General features: G+C 37.2%; 1 protein-coding gene across 1 annotated transcript; it reads right to left on the reverse strand.

The window, feature by feature from the left end:
• Positions 1-4,525: 4,525 nt before the first annotated feature.
• On the reverse strand, positions 4,526-21,214 carry LOC127972394 (thymus-specific serine protease). The gene is made up of 13 exons (XM_052575857.1): positions 21,129-21,214; positions 20,964-21,034; positions 9,931-10,088; positions 9,590-9,689; positions 9,267-9,396; positions 9,053-9,176; positions 8,460-8,537; positions 8,306-8,353; positions 7,943-8,227; positions 6,865-6,997; positions 5,865-6,044; positions 4,965-5,116; positions 4,526-4,815 (listed from the first exon to the last, which is right to left on the reverse strand). The coding sequence occupies exons 1-13, from the start codon at positions 21,212-21,214 to the stop codon at positions 4,762-4,764; spliced, it is 1,599 nt and encodes a 532-aa protein (XP_052431817.1). The 3' UTR covers positions 4,526-4,761.
• Between the last annotated feature and the right edge of the window lie 1,904 nt (positions 21,215-23,118).

Raw genomic sequence — 23,118 nt, forward strand, 5'->3', positions numbered from 1 at the left:
AAGATAAACGGAGGTTTTACATGTTTGAAACAACATGAGGGTAAGTTATTAATGACATAATTTTTTTCAAATTGGGCGAAATAACCCTTTAATCTGTTTTTTGTTTACAAAAAGTTACAGTCAAAGGAATTGTGATTGTCCTTTAGGTTAATAATTTGAAATAGTAAAAACAATATGTTCAAACTTTTGACTACTTTCTTTAATAACTACATAACACAATAATTGTACTTTTACTTTCAGTACTTGAGTAGTTAATTTTAAAATAGACTACTTGCAATACTTAAGTACAAAAAAATGTTTAATACTTAAGTACTTCTACTTAAGTGTGGTGCTTAAAGAGCACGTCAACTTCTACTCAAGTCACTTTTTTGATAGAGCACTTGTACTTTTACTCAAGTATGGGTCTCTAGTACTTTATACATCTCTGATCATAAAGAGGAAGATGTGACAAAGAAGACCTAAGACAGTAGAGCAACCAGAAGCCTGTATTAGACAAGAATGGGACAACATTCCTGATAAACTTGAGCAACTTGTCTCCTCAGTCCCCAGACGTTTGCAGACAGATAGAAAAAGAAGAGGGGATGCCACACAGTGGTAAACATGACCTTATCCCAACTTTTTTGAGATGTGTTAAAATCAGGTTAAAATCTACTTGTTTTCCCTTAAAATTATACATTTTCTCAGTTTAAACATTTGATATGTCATATATGTTGTATTCTGAATAAAATATTGAAATTGGAAACTTCCACATCATTGCATTCTATTTTTATTCACGATCTGTACAGTGTCCCAACTTTTTTGGAATCGGGTTTGTATCACAGGTCAATATTTCAGACCTTTCAAGCTTCATCCACTAAACTCGGTGCAGTGCTTCTGTCTGTTCTATCTGACTGCTATCTTGTCTAACAGAAGACTTTTTGGTTCTTACTGCAGCAATACAATGGGCCACATGCATCTTTCTAACCCTTAAAGGTGCCATATAATGCATTGATACAATATTTAAAATTGTTCTCTGATGCCCCAGAGTGTGTATGCAAAGTTTTATCTCAAAATACCCCACAGATAATTGAAAATGGCACTCTTAGGGTATGAGCCAAAATGCTCTGTTTATGTGTACGTCCCCTTTAAATTAAAATGAGCCGGTGTTCCCGCCTCCCTTCCAGTGTTGCTAAGTCTGCAGTTTTCCCTGCAGAATTGGGCTACTTTAACACTGTCACCGAGGTTTGCTTTTCATGTCCTCAAGAGGGCTTTGTTGCGAAAACTCCTCAGAAGAGTGCAGAGCTTCAAGAGCTCATGCTTGCGGCATACCGGTGTTACGTGACCGTGTTACTGACCTCACACACTACCACATTCCTATTCATGATCATTCTGGTAGCACATGAAGGCAGCATTAGTGAAAACAGGCAGAGGCATTCCGGGGACATTTTCTTCGAAAATGAAATGTAACCACATGTCTTCAGCGGTCTATGGTGACTCCTGTGTTCGCTGGTGCATCCCAACACACGACACTTTTATTGGCTCTTTGGTGCTGACATTGTACCTCCAGCAGCTACAGCAAGAAAACAGTAATGGCGGACCGCAGCTTCTCACTCAGGGCTGTGTATATGCTAATAGGGCAGAGAGTGTCACAAATGGGCGGGACTTTCAACATTTTTAAAGTCTATGACAGACTATGTCATCATAGTAGTGAGAAACCTGGAACAGCTCGTGTGGAGAGACTGTTTATGAATTATTGGGATTATAAAACAATGAGTGGGTGGAATTTTACCATTAAAGGCTGTTTTCACACATGCAGGCCACACAGCTGTGTTCAAACACCTTATAAAAGTGATTTGTGCATTCTATGGCACATTTAATGCTGTTTATATCCTTAATAACCTTGAAACTTAGAAAGATTTGTCAAGCCAACATAATTTCTGTTTTTATTTATGATAGCATCCTACCAAACTGTTTCATGACAAAAGCTAGGTGTGATTCGAATCTGTAATAGGACTTAATTTCACAAACAGATCTCTTCTTGACATGGGACGTCTCTGCACCAAATGTTTGTTCATTATAGCATGGCATCGCTGTTTACACGTGTGCATACTTTTGTTTCAGACCGCATGTGTGTTTTCAATCAGCATCTGTAGTCATCTGTAAGTGTCATTGTGCTGTGACCTGGCTAAGATCAGATAAAGTATGGCTTCACCTCACCCCTCCTCCTTCCTCCCTGCTCCATTTGTTATGGAGTAGCTGTCGGGGCACTGTGATTGGTTGTTGTGGTAGACAGATAGCCGATAGGCCCTGATTAATAGTTGTGGCTCTGGCACTTGCTCATTGATCAAGGGAACAGGCTGAAGAGAGAGAGAGTTTTCTACAACAGACTCTTAGCTTCTGCTTATCTGGTTGCAGTGATGAGATAAAGCCTGTGTGCAGGCTGCTTTTACCAAATGTAATTCATAGTGATATTATTTACAGCACAGAATGGTTAAAAATATATTAGAATGTGTTCTGCTAACAAGTCTAAACATAAAGTGTGTGATGTGTGCTAATATTATAATTGAAACATAATTCTTTGTACTATGCATCAACATATATATTTGGTTTATTATTAATTTACAGTAGACTATTCTTTATTTTTTAAATCATCAATGGACAACAATAAATTACATAAAATGCCTGCAAAACAATGTTTTTAAATGCCTGTAAAATCGATAAAACAAGCAAAACCAAATAAATTAACAAAATACAGAAGCAATTAACTGCATTATCAAGTTTTTCATTATTATTATTATTGTTTACATAATCATTATTGGTTTTAATGACACAAACTGACAAAAGTAAAAGCCAAAACAGTGTGTGTAAAATCTTTATGTGATGTGATTGATGTTTATGATATTACTGGAAACATGATACTGTCAACTATGAGCAACTTATATTTTATTATTTATTATTATATGTGTGTGTGTGTGTGTGTGTGTGTGTGTGTGTGTGTGTGTGTCTGTGTGTGAACTAAAATAGTAAAAAAAAAGAAAGAAATAAAAAAATGCATGAATACTTTTTATCATTTTTAAATTCAAATTTGTGTGTGTGTGTGTGTGTGTTAATTCCCCGTCTTATATATGGGCAGTTGACATGACATGTAAAAGCAGTGTCCTGGAGTTTCAAAAATCAATTTTTAAAAGTATAAATATTACATTTCTACACATTTCAAAATTAACATGAATCCATATCATGGATAATAATTCTAAAATAGTTTTAGATGAAGCAGAGCATGTCACTCTACAGGACCCTGCTGTTCACACATCATATTTAAGACAGGATAAGTGACTGTGGACAGTACATTGGCAAGTGTATATGTATTCATATGTCTGCTGAAAGCAGGGGGCGGGGGGGCGCCAAATGGAGGGAATAGTGTGTGTGTGTGTGTGAGAGAGAGAGAAGGCAGGGTGCTGAATGAGCTCTCTCCGAGGGGGGGTCAGTAGTGGGAGGTCGTGACCTGGTCGACCCTGGGGGAGTGGAGATCATCAATCAGCGAGAGGCAGGACCAAACAGCAGGAGCTGAACACACCCCCTGTCCCCTAAACCACCCCCTCTCACACACACACTGCCGCCAAGCAGATGGCTTTGTAACAACTGGCTCTTGCTCACCTTACACACACTCATACATTCACAGATTGAGTATGATTGATTTTCTGTTTCTGCCGTTGTCCAGACAACACTTCACATGCCTCTATTTGTAAATTATTTGCGTAGAAACAATTGATTACTCTTGTAATGTACAGATCATGCAATAGGAATATCTGAGAATAACAGGATAATCTTCTTGTTCTTAACATCATGCATCTCATAATATCTCTTGGTCCTTGAATTGCATCATTAAATTTGTAAAACGTGCTGAAAGCTTTGCAAGATTCATCTATTATATGAATTCGATCTGCAGTTGAAGCAAATACATTATTACTCATGCAGTTATTATTGTTTTTCATTGAGAAAGGTACTTACAGATCAACCCTCCTAACGTTTTTTTTTTTTTTTTGGCTAGAAGAGGTTGTTAATAGGAGGGGTATACATAATACCAATAGCGCCTCCTATTGTATAAGACAAGCTGGTGGTTTTTCACAGACATAATCGTCGATGTAAATTGTCTATTACACTTTTTATAATAGGCTAGGTTAAATTTCAGAAGTTCAAATTTGAGAAAAACTTGTATTTAAGCAAGGCCTGATAAAAACAGCATGATAATACATAACCAGGGAAGTTTGTTTTTTCATGGTGTGAAATTGACCACATCTGTATTTTACCAAAGAACACAACGCATAAATGATTCAATCGTTACACACACCTTTTATTTTTAAATGTCTTTGATTAGAAAAAATCAGAAGGGGGGCGGGGGGGGGGAGGTAATATTGTAATAGTAATAGTAATATTGAGCCGACTTTATATCTTTAATTATTATGTACTTACAGTACATTATATTTATTCATATTTAAAATGCTATTTAAAGCACTAGTGTGTAATTGCATACTAAATTGCACTGCTGACCAAACCCTAACACAAAATGTACCACTGACCAAAGCCAATGAGAATCTGGTTAGTCTCTTGACTCCTAAAGAAGGCTAAACAATCTACTGCAGAAGAGATTTCAAGATTTCAAGCACTACATTTTATTTATTTATTTTTATTTAGTTATTTATTTTTTGCAAATTAAAGGGAAAAAGGAAACTCAGTTGGCATGCTTCGATCATGTGATTATCAGAAATACATGCTGATCAAATCTTATGGTGCCAGAGCTGCACTTTTGAGCCACATGGCCACACGTCTTCCAATCTCCTGTGGGGGTAAGAACATGAAAACGGTGAGAGAAAAAACAGAACTCCTCCCTTATTTAATATATGTCTGTATATATGAAACAGAAAATAATGAATCTATATAATCGTTTTAAATTTTTTTCATTTTTTTATTTTTATTTAGATTTGTACCTTCCTGGCTTGGTGCAATGCAGGTCTATCCATTGATTTATCTGAGTTCATGTCCCTACAGTGGGCGGTCCCGTCAATAAGAATAACTCTGTCATTGTCCACCATAGTGTCATTCCAGACCACACTTAGCTCTGTCCATGGGTCAATGTTTCCTTGGTCAGAAAAACAGGTCTTAATGAAACACAGAAATTTTGCAAACAGTGAAGCACAATGAAGTTTATTTTTGAAATAAGAAATGTATTTAGTTTCAAACTTCATATATCAAAACATATTTCTAAATGCATTTCTGAGGCATGAAAAAGCATGTTCTTGGACTGAAATATATAGAAGTGAAATGTATATATTTTTAAATGTGTTTAAAATATATATTTAAAATATTTTTTTCAAAAATATACAAAAAATTGTCAAATATATATGTATGTACATATACTTTAACAAAAAAAAATTGTTTGGCCATTTTTTTTTATATATTTACTAATATTTCTGAATATATATATATATATATATATATATATATATATATATATATATATATATATATATATATATATATATATTTTTTTTTTTTTTTTTTTTTTTTTTTTTTTTTTTTGCTGTATGGCAACATTTAGTCACTGTACTCTTGAGCAGGGATCTACTGTCATTACATCTAAGACAATGTGAATAAACTCAAATATAACTTTTATTTTTAAATATTTAAGCAAAAAATGTAAGTTGAAAGAATATAAATTAAAAAAAACCTTGTTTACACACTATTTATAATTAAATTTTTTAATAATAGTTTTGATGTTCTTTTATCTTCTTCCATTTTGGTTTGCTAACATTTTTGTAACAGATCATCCTATTTTTAATAAACATATTAACACTTAGTAAAAAAACTAAATCCAGCTCCATTCTTACCATTGACATAGAGCACTCTTTGTGTTTGGGGCCGGTTCCCTCCATAGTACTGGTTGGTAAAGTCAATGTGGACAGGCAGATGGTCCTGAGGGATGTCAAAGATTCGAGAGCAGAGTTCAGTCTGAGACTGGATGGTTGACATACGTGAGAAGGGGCAGCTAGTGTCCTCACACGTCTGATCTGCTCCATAAACACAAAAACATGAAAATAACTCAAAACTATAGACCTCGTGTAAACTAAATTTGGAATACACTTGTAAAAGATTATGCAATTAGCTTAAATACATAGACATTACAAGAATTTGGCTGCACTGAACAATTTCAAGAACATCATAGCATTGTGTATGTCAAGCCAAATGCCATTTAAAGATAGCAAGTTCCAAAAAAAAAAAAAAAAAAAAAAAAAAAAAAAATATATATATATATATATATATATATATATATATATATATATATATATATATATATATATATATATATATTAAATATATAAATATATAAATATATAAATATATATATATGTGTGTGTGTGTGTGTGTGTTTGTTAGGTTTTATGCATCCATGTAACAATAGATATACTGTTCAAGATAAAGACAAAAAGTAGTATGATACAAACTTTCACCAAACGTGTCCACAGAACATAAACTACACCAGTGATACTCCACATGTGTGAACCTGATGGAACCGACTTCATAAAATGCAAAACATGCATGTAGGCTTAATAAAAATCGCCTTGTTTGTTAAAAGTCAATGCAAAATGGAAAGAAGATTACTGGTTAGTTCTGAGAAAATGTTTGTTTGCAGATGCCACCTGGTTTGATGATTTTTTTTGTTTTCTAATGTTCTAATGTAATGACTTTCAGACAGAAGTGAGAAGATACTTTACTCCTGGGGCTACTGTGTAGGTGTCTGTGTGTGAATATTTGTATAGGGAGTTTGATTGAAACCCAGAAATTAGAGAATGATCAACAAGAGCACTGTAGGCTGGATCTAGTACTCACAGAAGCCAAACTCAGTGCAGGTCTGGTAGAACCACTGTCTGTAGCTGGATGTAGCTGTAGTGTTTCTGAGTTCAAGCACAAGCTTCTCATGAGAAACATCCAGACATGGCACCTTCTCTCTGGCACGATACATCTGAATACATGGCAAAGATGTAGTGACTTTTTCAATCTAACACACTGTATTCTGTAGCAAGAGGAAACACTTAATGGAGATAAAAAATAAAAAAAAAATCAGGCAACTTTTTTTTTCATATACATTGATGCCCTCTGCTGGTTAGATACAATATCATGCATTTCATTTTGCTGAACATTTTGGGTTACGTGCAAAATAGAACACTTATACTGCTAGTGAATACAGTGCATACTCTACTATTTTTCAACAGCAATCGACAGCATTAAACTTTTCAAATACTAGTATGATAATTGTTGCCATGTGACCTCATTTACATTCAGCATACTGTGCATTTGTAATTCAATTTTGAGTCAAACGTATCTAACCACTCAGAAGTTTGATCAAAATTACCCCAAGAAAAAAATATGTCGCAGCTTATATTACTTCTAGCTCATTCCTCACACCAGAAATGCATGGTTAAGTTGGCATTATGGGATACAGTATTCCACATTATTATATACATATTATAAACAGAAATAGTGTTCTGTATGTTATTCTGAGCATGGGCAATGATGTGTTCAGTGTCCCCTTGACAATTCTTTGTTCATTTATAAATGTATTACATTCATGTCAGTAATTTTGAGTTTAAGGTAAGTATACCAATGCAATTATACTTATATATTGAATTTATATACTGAATAAAATAATACACAAAAATAGAGAGTCAATCATGCTTGATATTATTAAAATAGCAAACAGTAATAGATAAATAATCAATCTGTGGTAATAAATACTGTTCTACCACACTTTTAAATACAGTTCAATGCTTAAATGTAAAATGTTTTTTTTTTTTTTTTTTTTTTTTTTTTACATAAAAGTTTTAACATTTTTAATTTGAACCAAAGAAAACTATAACACCAAACAGATTTTTAGGAGACCACTTAATATGAGATTAGGAAATGTTACCGCCACCAGTTTGACCAGACGGTCATACGCCTCCTCCTTTAGTTTATTCTGTTCACTCTTATTGGTCATGATGTCACAAAGTTCTGCGATGCTGAATGCAACCCCCTCCTCATTGTATTGGACGGTTCCCATGAAGATATCGGCCAAACTCTGCAGCAGTTCCATCTTGTCCTCCGGTTTGAAAGGGGTCTCACAACAGCCGAAGTCTTTTCCCACCTCTACCTCATTCCCCATTAGCAGAGCTGCCTCTACTGCTGCAAACACCCCTTTCACTTCTGCTACACACTGAGGACACACACACAGATAGACACTCAAACACACACACAGAAATTAATAGTGAGCAAAAATGTGCTCTTACTGTACCTTTTTAGAGCCACCCACTGCCTCATTCATAAGACTATGACCAACCACCTGCAAAAATGAATAAATTAATAAATACCAAACTAAACAAGTAATGCAATAATAATGTGCTCTAATTTATAAAATATCTCCCACGTGTGTTTTTACAAACCCATACCCTATTATAAGAGCTAAAGTCCAACTGAGCTTGAACAGGGGCAGAGGATGCCACTGCTCCATAGATAAGATGAGGAAACTAGAAGAGAAAGACCATTAGAAAGATACAGGCTATTGTTTGTTATTTATATGTTCACTGAAGCATTCTTTGGCGATACAGGAAAGAATCAATGATGACAGAATTTGGTAGCACTTGACAAGAAGATTCCATTAGTTAGAACTAACAATAATTCATGGTATTCAAGAATTCAAATCACAACCTTTTCAAACACATTGTTAAAAACAAGCGTTGTATCTTTCAACATTATCTGATGGACCTGAGCTAACATGAAATAACTTGAACACTTGTAGCCTAATTTTATTGACTAATGTTTACAACTATTAATCAATACTGTATCAAATGTAATGCCTTAACCTGGGACTCTATTATGAAATTTTACCAAGAATTCTGATTTGTTTACTTTTTAAGGTGCAGTTAACAGAACTGGTGGAGACTTGATTGTCTAAAATGGTTCATTTGAATTATAAATGTAGAAAACAAACAATTTTAGCACATGTTTTTAATTAAACAACAACGATTTGTTTGAAACAAACCTTTCCTCTTAACCAAGCTGAGAGAGCTCCAGCATACGAACCACCGAAGCTGATCCAGGTGTTATTATGGGACAGGCTGAACCGCTGGCTGATATAATGATGGAACGCAGCCAGGTCGACTAAACTGAGATAGAAAGAGGTGAAAAAACATGCTTGGTAAATGTGACTGTGATGATTGTTGTGATCTGAGTATCGGTCTGTCAGCATGACTTACGCTTGCTGGCTGGAGAGATCTCTCAGGTTCTCTGTCTCTAGACCATCGGGGTTGATGCTCTGCCCATAGAAGCGGTGCTCCAGGGCCACCAGCAGTGCTCCATGTCTCTCTGCCATGTCCACGTGGTGCCCTAACAATTGTTCAATATTTGTTTCTTTATCAATCATTCTTAAAATGAAATGGAAATGTTTTAGCCCGATTCCATTACAGAACCTTTTAAAATTTCATTCACTAGGCCTTGAAAAAAAAAAAAACGATATACATTAGCAGATTAGCAGATCAGGATCAATGATCAGGTTCAAACAAGGAAAATTGGTACTAACCGAACAACACGCTGAATTTAGAGAGTGGGCCCTCTCCTCCTATGTAGAGAAAGACTGGTCCATCTGAACGCTGCCAATAAACGTCGTTCACAAAGAATTTCTGCAGATCAAATATTAATGAATAAATGAAGATAAATCATTCATTCTAATATAATTAAAATTAAATTTTAGAATAAAAAGAATAATGATCAATATTATTAAATAATTTGCGTTATATTTATTTAACATAATTTAAATTAGGTTATTATAACGTGTTTTGAAATGACATACTTCTTGTGCCATCCTGATTATATCACATGTAAAGAAGTGCGTGAGTGTAAGACTGTGTCTGTCATTTGTACCTGTGGAAAAGTTTTGTCATCTTTCCTATCAAAGTGGTTCAGGGGTTGGTGAATTGTGCCTGTTTTGGGAATGACACTGGAAGTCTGTGTCACACGCTGTTTAATTCTGGCCTCTTGGATTTTATGCACATGGTCCTTCATTCTCCATAGAATTTGACCTAGAAAATAGACCATATGTCTACAGTATATATGTGAAAACAAAAGTGTGTGAGTGTTTGGTAACGTAATAATCTGAAGCGGGAATACTTTCAGTTGGAACAGAAGGAAGCATTTTCATTTTTTGTCAGCCATTTTTTCCATACAGGAATCACTTCAGATTTAATAGATATATATTTACTAGCAGGCCTTGTTAGTTTTATAGTTTATTTATCATTCTTATACATTTACCACACACACACACGTTTGTTTTTGTGAAAAGTGGGGACATCCCATAGGTGTAATGGTTTTTATTCTGTACAAACTGTATATTCTATGGCCCTTCACCAACCCTACACAAACAGGAAACTTTTTGCATTTTTACTTTCTCAAAAACAAAAACTCATTCTGAGTGATTTATAAGCATTTTGAAAAATGGGGACATTGGTTATGTCCTCATAAGTCACCCTCTCCTTGTTAATACCTGTGTCATACCCATGTCATTATACAGAGTTGTGTCCTTGTATTTCACCAGCACACACACACACACACACACACACACACACCTTTGTAGTAATCACATTAAACTAAATGTGAACAGATAAAAGATTATCTGGACTTGTAGGAGCAAACAAATTAGTTAGTATTTAATTACAGCTCTTGTTGATGCATTGGTTACTCTCAAGAAACATGACTGAACGGTTTTAATATTTATCACTCTAGCCCTAAATTATTTCAACCCCATTGATCAAATCTGGTAAAGATTCACATAACGCACTATAATTGAAAGAACATTAATAACAGTGAGATTTATATCTCATAACGTCATGAAACAGAACAGTGATTTCCTGCAGAAAAGCCTATTGCTGACTTGAAGCTTGATGAAAACAAGATAAGTGTAAACATACTGACAAACTTAAAATACAATAATGCTGTCAAATGCTGGAGATGATAATACTATCCCTGCTGAAGGGGACAGGTTTCGTTTAAACATATCAGAAGGAGCAGGTGAGAAATGAACAGTTGAAGTGAAGGACAATTTATGCATTTATAAAATGTATATATCACTTTAAAAATAATAAGCATAATATCTAAATGTCAATACAAAGCAAAAAGTACTTCATTCTTATATTAATTTTTTTTATATATAAATATAAATTAATCATTGGGGTGTAAATAAGGGAGAAATTACATGCTTTCAGAGAATCTTATCAATAATAATAATAAGAGATACAACAATGAAAAGACTATACTTTCAATTACCCACTGAAATAACTACAACTAGTAACATGACTATGAAAAGATACATTACTTTTCAAATGCTATATTATTTTAAATTGAGTTAGAAGTTAGGGGTAAGAAGTTAAATAAGAAGTTAATGCTTGTAATACAAACTAATTCAAGGCAATGCAGAACCAGTCTTACCGGAGCAAACCAGGTCAATAAGCAGAATCACTGTAACCCAACTCATCATAGACATCATTCTACCTAATTATCTCACAGATGTTAGTCTAAAAGAAGCCTGTGGTTTGGTCGTGGATTATGGTTACCAGTGTATATGAGACTGGAGCAGTTTTTATACCCAACTGAGAAGCCTGTTATATGATATGATGTCCACAGTTCTGTGAATAACTTTTCAGTGTGTACAGTATGATAATGAACACCTGAAACCTGGACGCGCAGAAAAATACAATATCCAAGCTGTGACGACGTTCATATTTCAAGACCAAACTACTTTCTCTTCACAAATCACCCATATTGACTAGATCCTACAATATACTTAATTTGGCATTAGCTGTTTTACTGAGATGCAAAAATATCACAAAAATATTTATACAAATTGTACCCTTTTATGTAATGTAGAACACTGATAAATTAAAAACAATTCATAGACTACAAAAGCAAGTCAAACCATTTACCTCCATTTCAGGTATTTTATTTTTAATGCATTTAGCACTGAACATGTTTAGCAGGATTTTTTTGGTTAATTATTTGACATGAACCTGCGTTAAGGCACTGAAATATGCAATGGCAAGTTTCACTTTAGCTGTAAAAATCATGTTGATTAAGATGAGCAAACCTAACTTATCAGGTGGTTTTCATTGAGGAAGATGTTATTTGTAAGTAAGTGTGTGTAGACTCTCAGAGCTTAGAGAAAGTAACTTCTTTGAGGTTTTTCTTCTCATCGCTGCCTGAGCTGACTTCGTTAAATCTTGGGTTTGAAGCATGCTCATATTCCAGGTGTTCTGCAGAAACGTCTCTAGGTTAAAAATGTAACCCTAGTCTTGAGGGAATGAGACGCTGTGTCGAAAACGCTTTGGGGAACGCACTTAGCATGAGCGACTCAGACTATTGTGTGTAATCAGTCCAATGGAAGAGCGTGACGTCACAGGCGGGGTGACATAAGCGACCAGGAAGCTATAAAAACACGTACTGCGCAGCTGGCGTTAGCTACGAGTACCAGCAAGCGTCGGCAGGGGTGCCGGGGGTATGGCTCCGGAGACGCAGCGCCTCGTTCTCGTTCGCTCGAGGAACTAGGGTTACATACGTAACCTAGAGAAGTTCCTCTTCAGGAACTTGAGCTGCGCTGAAAAAGCTTTGGGGAACGAGTACCAACGCTGCCAGGCTACCGAACCCCTGCCTAGTGTGTATGCGAATAGCACAGCTTAGGACGAGAGGACAGAAGCGCCTGCAGTGACTGGCATGTCTAAGCCATAGTATTTTACAAAAGTAGAAGGTGTGGACCACCCCGCAGCATTGTAGATGTCCAGCATGGATACACCTGCTAGGAAGGCCTTGGAGGCTGCAATTGAGTCGCAAAGAGGTCTACTTGAGCTCTGCCAAAAACTATCCATATCTGCTTCACCACCTTGGGGTGAAGCTTCCATTCCCCGGGCCTCGGCCCCTGCCTCGACAGTATGTCTGCTCCCATATTTTGTTTCCCAGGAATATATACTGCTCTTAATGAGAGGAGTTTGCTCTGGGACCACACCAGGATCTGGTGCGCCAGCTTGTATAAGGGGCGGGAACGCAGACCTCCTTGGTGGTTGATGTAAGAGACCATCCATGTGTTGCCAGTGTGCACCAACACATGGTGACCCTTTAGGTCTGGGAGGAAGTGCTTCAGTGCACAATAAACTGGTAATATTTCTAAACAATTGATATGCCATGTCAGATAGTGACCGCTCCACAGACCACGGGCAGGGTGGCCACTCATGACTGCACCCCAACCAGTGAGGGATGCATCCGTCGCTAGTATTACACGGCGACAAGGAGCTCCCAGCACCGGGCCCTGATTCAAGAACCAAGGTTTCTTCCACATGTCTAAGGCACGGAGGCAGCACCGCGTGACCTTGATAGTTCAAAGTGGATTGCCCCTCGGGGAAAATCCCTTGGTCCTGAGGTTGGACAGTGTTTTCTCTACTTCCTGTTGGCCTTCTGTAGTTAATCATAGCTCCGTGTAGCTGTTTTTATTTTATATTTTTTCTCTATAATCTTTCTTACTATCACTGTCTGTTTGTTTGTTTTTTTAAGTTGTAAAATATAACTTAATTCACACCATATTTCTGATATTATCGATCAATCTTATCAGATTAACTTTGATCGTTCACTCTTCCGTGAGTGCAGTACACCTGCAAAGCGTTAGCACTCGTTAGCTTGTCATTAGCGTTTTCTTTTCTCCTCAACCGCAAAGTTCATCAAACAACCGCAAGTAAGAATATTTCATCAAGCACGGTGAGTAATGGCTTCACCTACTATCGTTATTTGCACCTCTTGCCACATGTACAGTTTATCTATCTCTGTCGCTGATGAGGGATTCACATGTGACAAATGCAGGGAAACAGTTAGGCTGACAGAGAAGATTTCAGAATTAGAGACATGCATCCAAACTTTAATTGAGGACAGTAAGAATGTAAGGGCTCTAGATACGGCTTTGGATGCGTCTAGCTCAGGGATTCCTGTACATTGTCCGGTTCCAGCAACAGAGCCCCTGCAGCAGGGCAACTGGGTGACGGTGAGGCAGCGTAGTCGTGGGTCAAAACACTCCTCTTCTGTTCCAATCAAAACATTAAACAGGTTCTCCCCACTCAGTGATGCACCCACTGAGAAACCTGATGAAAGTGCTCTAGTTATTGGTGATTCTATTGTACGGAACGTGAATATAGAGACACCAGCCACCATAGTCAAATGTTTACCGGGAGCCAGAGCACCTGACATTTTGGCAAATTTAAAAGTGCTGGCTAATGCTAAACGTAATTACAGTAAGATTGTTATTCATGCCGGCGCTAATGATGTTCGACTTCGCCAGTCGGAGATCACTACAAATAACTTTAAAGAGGTGTGTGAACTTGCAAGCACGATGTCAGACACTGTAATATGCTCTGGTCCTCTCCCTGCTTACCGTGGTGATGAGATGCATAGCAGATTGTCATCACTCAATGGCTGGATGTCTAAGTGGTGCCCACAGAATAACATAGGTTTCATAGACAACTGGATGAGCTTTTGGGGCAGAGCTGACCTGTTTAAAAGAGATGGTCTTCATCCCTCCTGGGGTGGCGCCACTCTTCTGTTTAGAAATATGGCACATAGTCTTAGTGTTTATACTTGACTAACTGGGGCCCAGGTCAGGAAGCAGACAGACTGGCTAAACCGACTGTCTGCTAGCTGCCTCCCGTCACAGAGGTCAGTTAATTCTCAGCACATAGAGACTCTTTCACCTAGATATGAAAGAGTCTCTATGTGCTGAGAATTAACTGACCTCTGTGACGGGAAATATGAGCACGTGAGCTCAGCTTTACAGAAACTTGCTGATCAGATCACAGAGACAGAACAACAACACCCGGACTCTGTTTTAATCATTCTGGGGGACTTTAATAAAGCCAATCTCTCCCGTGAACTGCCAAAATACAGACAGCATGTTACATGTCCCACCAGAGACAGTAATATATTGGATCACTGCTACACCACAATAAAGGACGCATATCACTCTGTTCCACGAGCAGCTTTGGGAAATTCTGATCACTGTCTGCTTGATCTTATACTGACCTACAAGCAGAAACTTAAATCTGCTAAACCTGTAGTAAGGACTGTGAAGAGATGGACCAGCGAAACGGAGCAGGATTTACAATCTTGTTTTGACCTCACTGATTGGAGTGTTTTTGAAGCTGCTACCACCGTTCTGGACGAACTCACAGAGACTGTAACATCCTATATTAGTTTCTGTGAGGATGTTTGCATTCCTACCAGGACTTATTTAACATGCAACAACGATAAGCCATGGTTTTACAGTAAAACTCAGACATCTTCGTCAGGCCAAAGAGGATGCCTACAGAAATGGGGACAGGGTCTTGTACAATCAGGCCAGGAACACACTGAACAAAGAGATCAGAGCGGCTAAAAAGAACTACGCTAAAAAGTTGGAAGACCAGTTTTCTTCCAATGACTCAACTTCAGTTTGGAGAGGACTGAGGGCCATCACAAACTACAAGACACCATCCCCTTGCACTGAGGCTAATCAACGGCTTGCTAACGACCTGAATGAGTTTTATTGCAGATTTGAAACCCCCAACACCCATTCTGACCATCTCCCTGCACAACCATTAACACCTCCTGCAATCCCCCGTTCCACACCTACTGCTCTTCAAATCTGTAAAGATGATGTGTGCCAGGTCTTCAAGAAGAACAAAAGAAGAAAAGCACCAGGCCCAGATGGTGTTACACCAGCCTGTCTGAAAATCTGTGCTGACCAGCTGGCCCCCATATTTTCACAGATCTTCAACAGATCCCTGGAGTTGTGTGAAGTACCTTCCTGCTTCAACCCTCCAGACCAAACTGACCCAGCTCTCTGTTCCTAGCTCTATCTGTCAGTGGATCACCAGCTTTCTGACAGATAGGCAACAGTTAGTGAGACTGGGGAAATTCACATCAAACAGCTGCTCCACCAACACTGGCGCCCCTCAGGGATGTGTTCTCTCCCCTCTGCTCTTCTCCCTTTACACCAACGACTGCACCTCTAAAGACCCCTCTGTCAAGCTCCTGAAGTTTGCAGATGACACTACAGTCATCGGCCTCATTCAGGACGGTGATGAGTCTGCTTACAGACAAGAGGTTGAGCAGCTGGCTGTCTGGTGCAGTCTTAACAACCTGGAGCTGAACACGCTCAAAACAGTGCAGATGATCGTGGACTTCAGGAGAAACCCCCCTGCACTTTCCCCACTCACCATCATGAACAGCCCTGTGACTGCAGTGGAGTCATTCAGATTCCTGGGAACCACCATCTCTCAGGACCTGAAGTGGGACAATCACATTGACATTGTAAAAAAGGCCCAACAAAGGTTGTATTTCCTTCGCCAGCTGAGGAAGTTTAACTTGCCACAGGAGCTGCTGAAACAGTTCTACTCAGCCGTCATTGAGTCTGTACTGTGTACTTCTATAACTGTCTGGTTTGGCTCAGCTACAAAATCGGACATCAGAAGACCACAGAGAACTGTTCGGACTGCTGAAAGGATTATTGGTGCTCCCCTGCCCACCCTTCAAGAACTGTATACATCCAGAGTGAGGAAAAGGGCTCATAAAATCACTCTGGATCCCTCACATCCAAGTCACCCCATTTTTTAACTTTTGCCATCTGGCCGGCGTCTCAGAGCCGCAAATACCAGAACAGCAAGGCACAAAAACAGTTTCTTCCCCCAGGCAATCTGCCTCATGAACAGTTAAATGTTCCCCACTTATGCTTATGCAAACAAAAGTGCAACATCCTTATATTTATTTGTTACCCCTCCATCCTAGTACATCCCTGCATCTTTTTCAATCCTATCCCATTATCATTTATAGCACAATTGTTTATACACTTATTTATTTGACTACATTTTTTTTTTTTTTTTTTTGGTGTCTCTGTGTACTGGAAGCTTATGTCACTAAAACAAATTCCTTGTATGCGCAAACATACTTGGTAATAAAGCTCTTTCTGATTCTGATTCTGATTCTAGATATCACACTATGGAGACTGTGTCTGTTCCCCGAACTAGAAAATACAAAAAACATCCAAACCAAGTTAAGATTAACAACTTAATTGAGGTCAACAAATAAAAAACAAATGCAATATGGATAAACAAATGATAAAGATTGGCATATTGAATATCAGATCCATTTCTACGAAAACACTTTTTGTAAATAATATGATAACTGATCATAATATAGATGTGCTCTGTTTGACAGAAACTTGGCTAAAACCTGATGATTACATTATTTTAAATGAGTCCATCCCCCAAGATTACTGTTATAAACATGAGCCACGTCTAAAAGGCAAAGGGGGAGGAGTTGCTTCAATTTATAACAACGTTTTCAGGATTTCTCAGAGGGCAGGCTTCAAGTATAACTCGTTTGAAGTAATGGTGCTTCATATAACATTATCCAGAGAAACCAATGTTAATGATAAACCCCCTGTTATGTTTGTACTGGCTACTCTATACAGGCCACCAGGGCACCATACAGACTTTATTAAAGAGTTTGGTGATTTTACATCCGAGTTAGTTCTGGCTGCAGATAAAGTTTTAATAATTGGTGATTTTAATATCCATGTCGATAATATAAAAGATGCATTGGGATCAGCATTTATAGACATTCTGAACTCAGTTGGTGTTAGACAACATGTTTCAGGACCTACTCATTGTCGAAATCATACCCTAGATTTAATACTGTCACATGGAATTGATGTTGATAGTGTTGAAATTATGCAGCCAAGTGCTTGGGAGAAACCAGGCTCAGTTGGGGGTCAGTTCTCCGATCTCCGTTCTCCAATCTCAGATCATTATTTAGTTCTGTGTAAACTTCATATAGCCAAAATTGTCAATTCTACTTCTTGTTACAAGTATCGAAAGAACCATCACTTCTACCACAAAAGATTGCTTTTTAAGTTATCTTCCTGATGTATCCAAATTCCTTAGCATATCCAAAACCTCAGAACAACTTGATGATGTAACAGAAACTATGGACTCTCTCTTTTCTAGCACTTTAAATACAGTTGCTCCTTTACGCTTAAGGAAGGTTAAGGAAAACAGTTTGACACCATGGTATAATGAGCATACTCGCACCCTAAAGAGAGCAGCCCGAAAAATGGAGCGCAGCTGGAGGAAAACAAAACTAGAGGTATTTCGTATTGCTTGGCGGGAAAGTAGCAGATCCTATAGAAAAGCATTAAAAACTGCTAGATCTGATTACTTTTCTTCTCTTTTAGAAGAAAACAAACATAACCCCAGGTATTTATTCAATACAGTGGCTAAATTAACGAAAAATAAAGCCTCAACAAGTGTTGACATTTCCCAACACCACAACAGTAATGACTTTATGAACTACTTTACTTCTAAAATCGATACTATTGGAGATAAAATTGCAACCATTCTGCCGTCAGCTACAGTATCACATCAGACAGTGCACTATAGACCCCCTGAGGAACAGTTCCACTTATTCTCTACTATAGGAGAGGAAGAATTGTATAAACTTGTTAAATCATCTAAACCAACAACATGTATGTTAGACCCTATACCATCTAAGCTCCTAAAAGAGGTGCTTCCAGAAGTCATAGGTCCTCTTCTGACTATTATTAATTCCTCATTGTCATTAGGATATGTCCCCAAAACCTTCAAACTGGCTGTTATTAAGCCTCTGATAAAAAAACCACAACTTGACCCCAGAGAACTTGTTAATTATAGACCAATCTCGAATCTCCCTTTTCTGTCCAAGATACTAGAAAAGGTGGTATCCTCACAATTATATTCCTTCTTAGAGAAAAATGGTATATGTGAGGATTTCCAGTCAGGATTTAGACCGTATCATAATACTGAGACTGCTCTCCTTAGAGTTACAAATGATCTACTCTTATCATCTGATCGTGGGTGTATCGCTCTATTAGTTTTATTGGATCTTAGTGCTGCGTTTGACACAATTGACCACAACATTCTTTTGCATAGACTTGAACACTTTGTTGGCATCCGTGGAAGTGCATTAGCATGGTTTAAATCGTACTTATATGACCGCCATCAGTTCGTAGCAGTGAATGAAGATGTATCATATCGATCACAAGTGCAGTATGGAGTACCTCAAGGCTCAGTACTAGGGCCGCTACTCTTCACGCTTTATATGTTACCCTTGGGAGATATCATTAGGAAACATGGTGTTAGCTTTCACTGTTATGCTGATGATACGCAGCTCTATATTTCCTCGCAGCCTGGTGAAACACACCAATTTGAAAAACGAATGGAATGCATAGTCGATATAAAAAATTGGATGACAAGTAATTTCTTATTGCTAAATTCAGAAAAAAACAGAGGTGTTAATCATAGGGCCTAAAAAATCTGCTTGTTATAACCTAGAACACTGTCTAAGACTTGATGGTTGCTATGTCAATTCTTCGTCATCAGTTAGGAACCTAGGTGTGCTACTTGATCGCAATCTTTCCTTAGAAAGCCACGTTTCTAGCATTTGTAAAACTGCATTTTTCCATCTCAAAAATATATCTAAATTACGGCCTATGCTCTCAATGTCAAATGCAGAAATTTTAATCCATGCATTTATGACTTCAAGGTTAGACTATTGTAATGCTTTATTGGGTGGTTGTTCTGCACGCTTGGTAAACAAACTACAGCTAGTCCAAAATGCAGCAGCAAGAGTTCTTACTAGAACCAGGAAGTATGACCATATTAGCCCGGTCCTGTCCACACTGCACTGGCTCCCTATCAAACATCGTATAAATTTTAAAAGATTGCTTATTACTTATAAAGCCCTGAATGGTTTAGCACCTCAGTATTTGAATGAGCTCCTTTTACATTATACTCCTCTACGTCCGCTACGTTCTCAAAACTCAGGCAATTTGATAATATCTAGAATATCAAAATCAACTGCGGGCGGCAGATCCTTTTCCTATTTGGCGCCTAAACTCTGGAATAACCTACCTAACATTGTTCGGGAGGCAGACACACTCTTGCAGTTTAAATCTAGATTAAAGACTCATCTCTTTAACCTGGCATACATATAACATACTAATATGCTTTTAATATCCAAATCCGTTAAAGGATTTTTAGGCTGCATTAATTAGGTAAACCGGAACCGGAAACACTTCACATAACTCCGTACTTTCTACATCATTAGAAGAATGGCATCTACGCTAATATTTGTCTGTTTCTCTCTTGTTCCGAGGTCACCGTGGCCACCAGATCCAGTACGTATCCAGACCAGATGGTGGATCAGCACCTAGAAAGGACCTCTACTGCCCTAAAAGACAGCGGAGACCAGGACAACTAGAGCCCCAGATACAGATCCCCTGTAAAGACCTTGTCTCAGAGGACCACCAGGACAAGACCACAGGAAACAGATGATTCTTCTGCACAATCTGACTTTGCTGCAGCCTGGAATTGAACTACTGGTTTCGTCTGGTCAGAGGAGAACTGACCCCCAACTGAGCCTGGTTTCTCCCAAGGTTTTTTTCTCCATTCTGTCACCGATGGAGTTTTGGTTCCTTACCGCTGTCGCCTCTGGCTTGCTTAGTTGGGGTAACTTCATCTACAGCGATATCATTGACTTGATTGCAAATAAATGCACAGACACTATTTAAACTGAACAGAGATGACATAACTGAATTCAACTGATGAACTGCCTTTAACTATCATTTTGCATTATTGACACACTGTTTTCCTAATGAATGTTGTTCAGTGCTTTGACGCAATGTATTTTGTTTAAAGCGCTATATAAATAAAAGGTGATTGATTGATTGATCTTGAGCCACCACTGTAGGGGTCTCATGTACAGCAGGACAAGAGGTATCACGTTGGACACAGCTGCCATCTGTGTGTGTGTGTGTGTAAAATAAAAATAGCATATAATCTCATGTATAAATATCTCACCTGCCCAGTCCACAGCTCTTGGCTTCATCAGCATACATCTTTCTTGCATTAATACCAACTCATTCACTAGACTGAAAGACATTAGAAGAAAAGATGTAAAATGAGCTGTATGAACACAGGGCACTGCTACTGAATCTATAACATGCTTTAAGATAAAGCAAGTACCTTCGACTTCCAATCACACTGGAGAGATCCTGCAAAGTCCCGACATCAGCTGCCAAACCCGTGTCACAGGTGATGGATTCAGGCATTCAAATTGAATCAATGCAAATGTAAATTATTTTAAAATGGTAGTAAACAAATAAGAGCACAGTGGTTCAATGTGGGACTACAATGAGCTTTCGAGAACTGATGATTAAAATCAGAAAAGAAATCTAATAAAAATGCCCACACCTTGACCTGAAACCAGGCGTTATGTGTATATCACATGCTTTGATTAGGTCTAAGCCTGTGAAAGAATGTATCCAGCTGAATATTACCTTAAACATACAAACTTCTTTTTTTTGTTGCACCCACCACAGAGTTCGTTATTCATAGTTTTTTGTTTTTTTTAGAACAGTATGTATTGTGAAAAGTACTCTAAAAATGAACAGAATTAAACTTCTATATCCGCACTATAAACACAATATAAATGTTTTTATAAAATTGTATTAAAAATATAAAATATTTTGGCGACCTCTTTAAACAGGACAACTAACCTGCTTCATGAATGGCCACAATCACTGGTTTCGGACAATGTACATTGATGCACAAGAGACATGATGAAACATATGAGAAAAAGTTTGCCATTTAGACTTCTAAATCCATATTTTGCAATGGACTGATTGATAAAGCTAAATATAAAGTTCAACATAAATTCAAATGTTGAAATAAATCATATGAAATCATTCTAATATGCTGATTTAATGCTCAAGAAACATTTCTCATTATTAATGTTTTTAACAATTTAAAAGTTTAAAGAAAGTAAGATTTAAAAAAAAAAAGAAACTAATACATTTATTTAGTAAAATTGCATTAAACTGATAAAGAAATGACATTTATATTGTTACAAAAGATTTATATTTCAAATGCTTTCATTGAACACCGAAGAACTATTATTAAGCTGAGCACCAATAATAATTGATAACAACTGAACACCAAATCAGCATATTAGAATGATTTCCGAAGGTGACACTGAAGACAGATGTAATGGCTTCTAAAAAAAACAATAAAAAAAAACACACAATTTATGCATTATTATATTATTTATTTATACACAGACCGCATGCATATATATGATTTTGTCCATAAATGTAATTAATTCTACATTTAGGGAAAGAAATTAAATGTAATTGCACTTGTGACCTTTCACCCAGTTAGGCCCCAGACATAGCAATATGCTTGCTATTTAACCACATTAACATTAATATAAACAGTGAAAATTGTTCATTTGAGTATTTTAACAAATGCAGCTAGATGATCAAACCTACTTCTGAATGCAGATCTCAATGCAAATGATATAGGTGCCTGCTTTGACCGATACATTCAAAATCAGATAAGCGAAGACCGGTTTATTAAGACCATCACAAAAAATAATTTAAAAAATGTGGTTTATATGTTTAAGCGGAAATAGTCACAACAACAAATACATGTTTAATATCTGACTCTGGGCTCGGTTTTTAAATAGGGTTGTTTTATTACGCAGCTTTTATTTTTTCAAGAAGTCAGTGTTTTCCTCTGATGTACGGTGGCTCTTTAAGGAAAACACGTATGAATGTTATAATGACTTAAACACGGTCCAGTGAAACTACATAACCAGCTCTCAAAATATTAATCTGCACTAAAATCCTATTCACGACTTTGTCTTAATGAAATCAAATACACATAAGATTAAGACAATGGTTGTGATGTGATTTCGGCTATACTTGAATGTAACAAAAGCATTTTAACATGAAAAATAATCTCTCCTTTAACAAGTACAGAGGCAACAATAAGGGGTGGTTTCCTTGGCTCTAAATTAATCCAGGAGCAGGTATTAATATAGAATATTGAATCATGCTTTAAAAATGGCGTTCTGAGAACACAGAACTAAAAGAAGTTAAACACAGAATTAAAAAGAATTAAAAAGTACTGAATTACATTAAACTAAATAAATTTAAAACCAACTGTGCTGATC

This window comes from Carassius gibelio, chromosome B15 (assembly GCF_023724105.1).
Source record: "Carassius gibelio isolate Cgi1373 ecotype wild population from Czech Republic chromosome B15, carGib1.2-hapl.c, whole genome shotgun sequence".
Lineage (NCBI taxonomy): Eukaryota > Metazoa > Chordata > Actinopteri > Cypriniformes > Cyprinidae > Carassius > Carassius gibelio.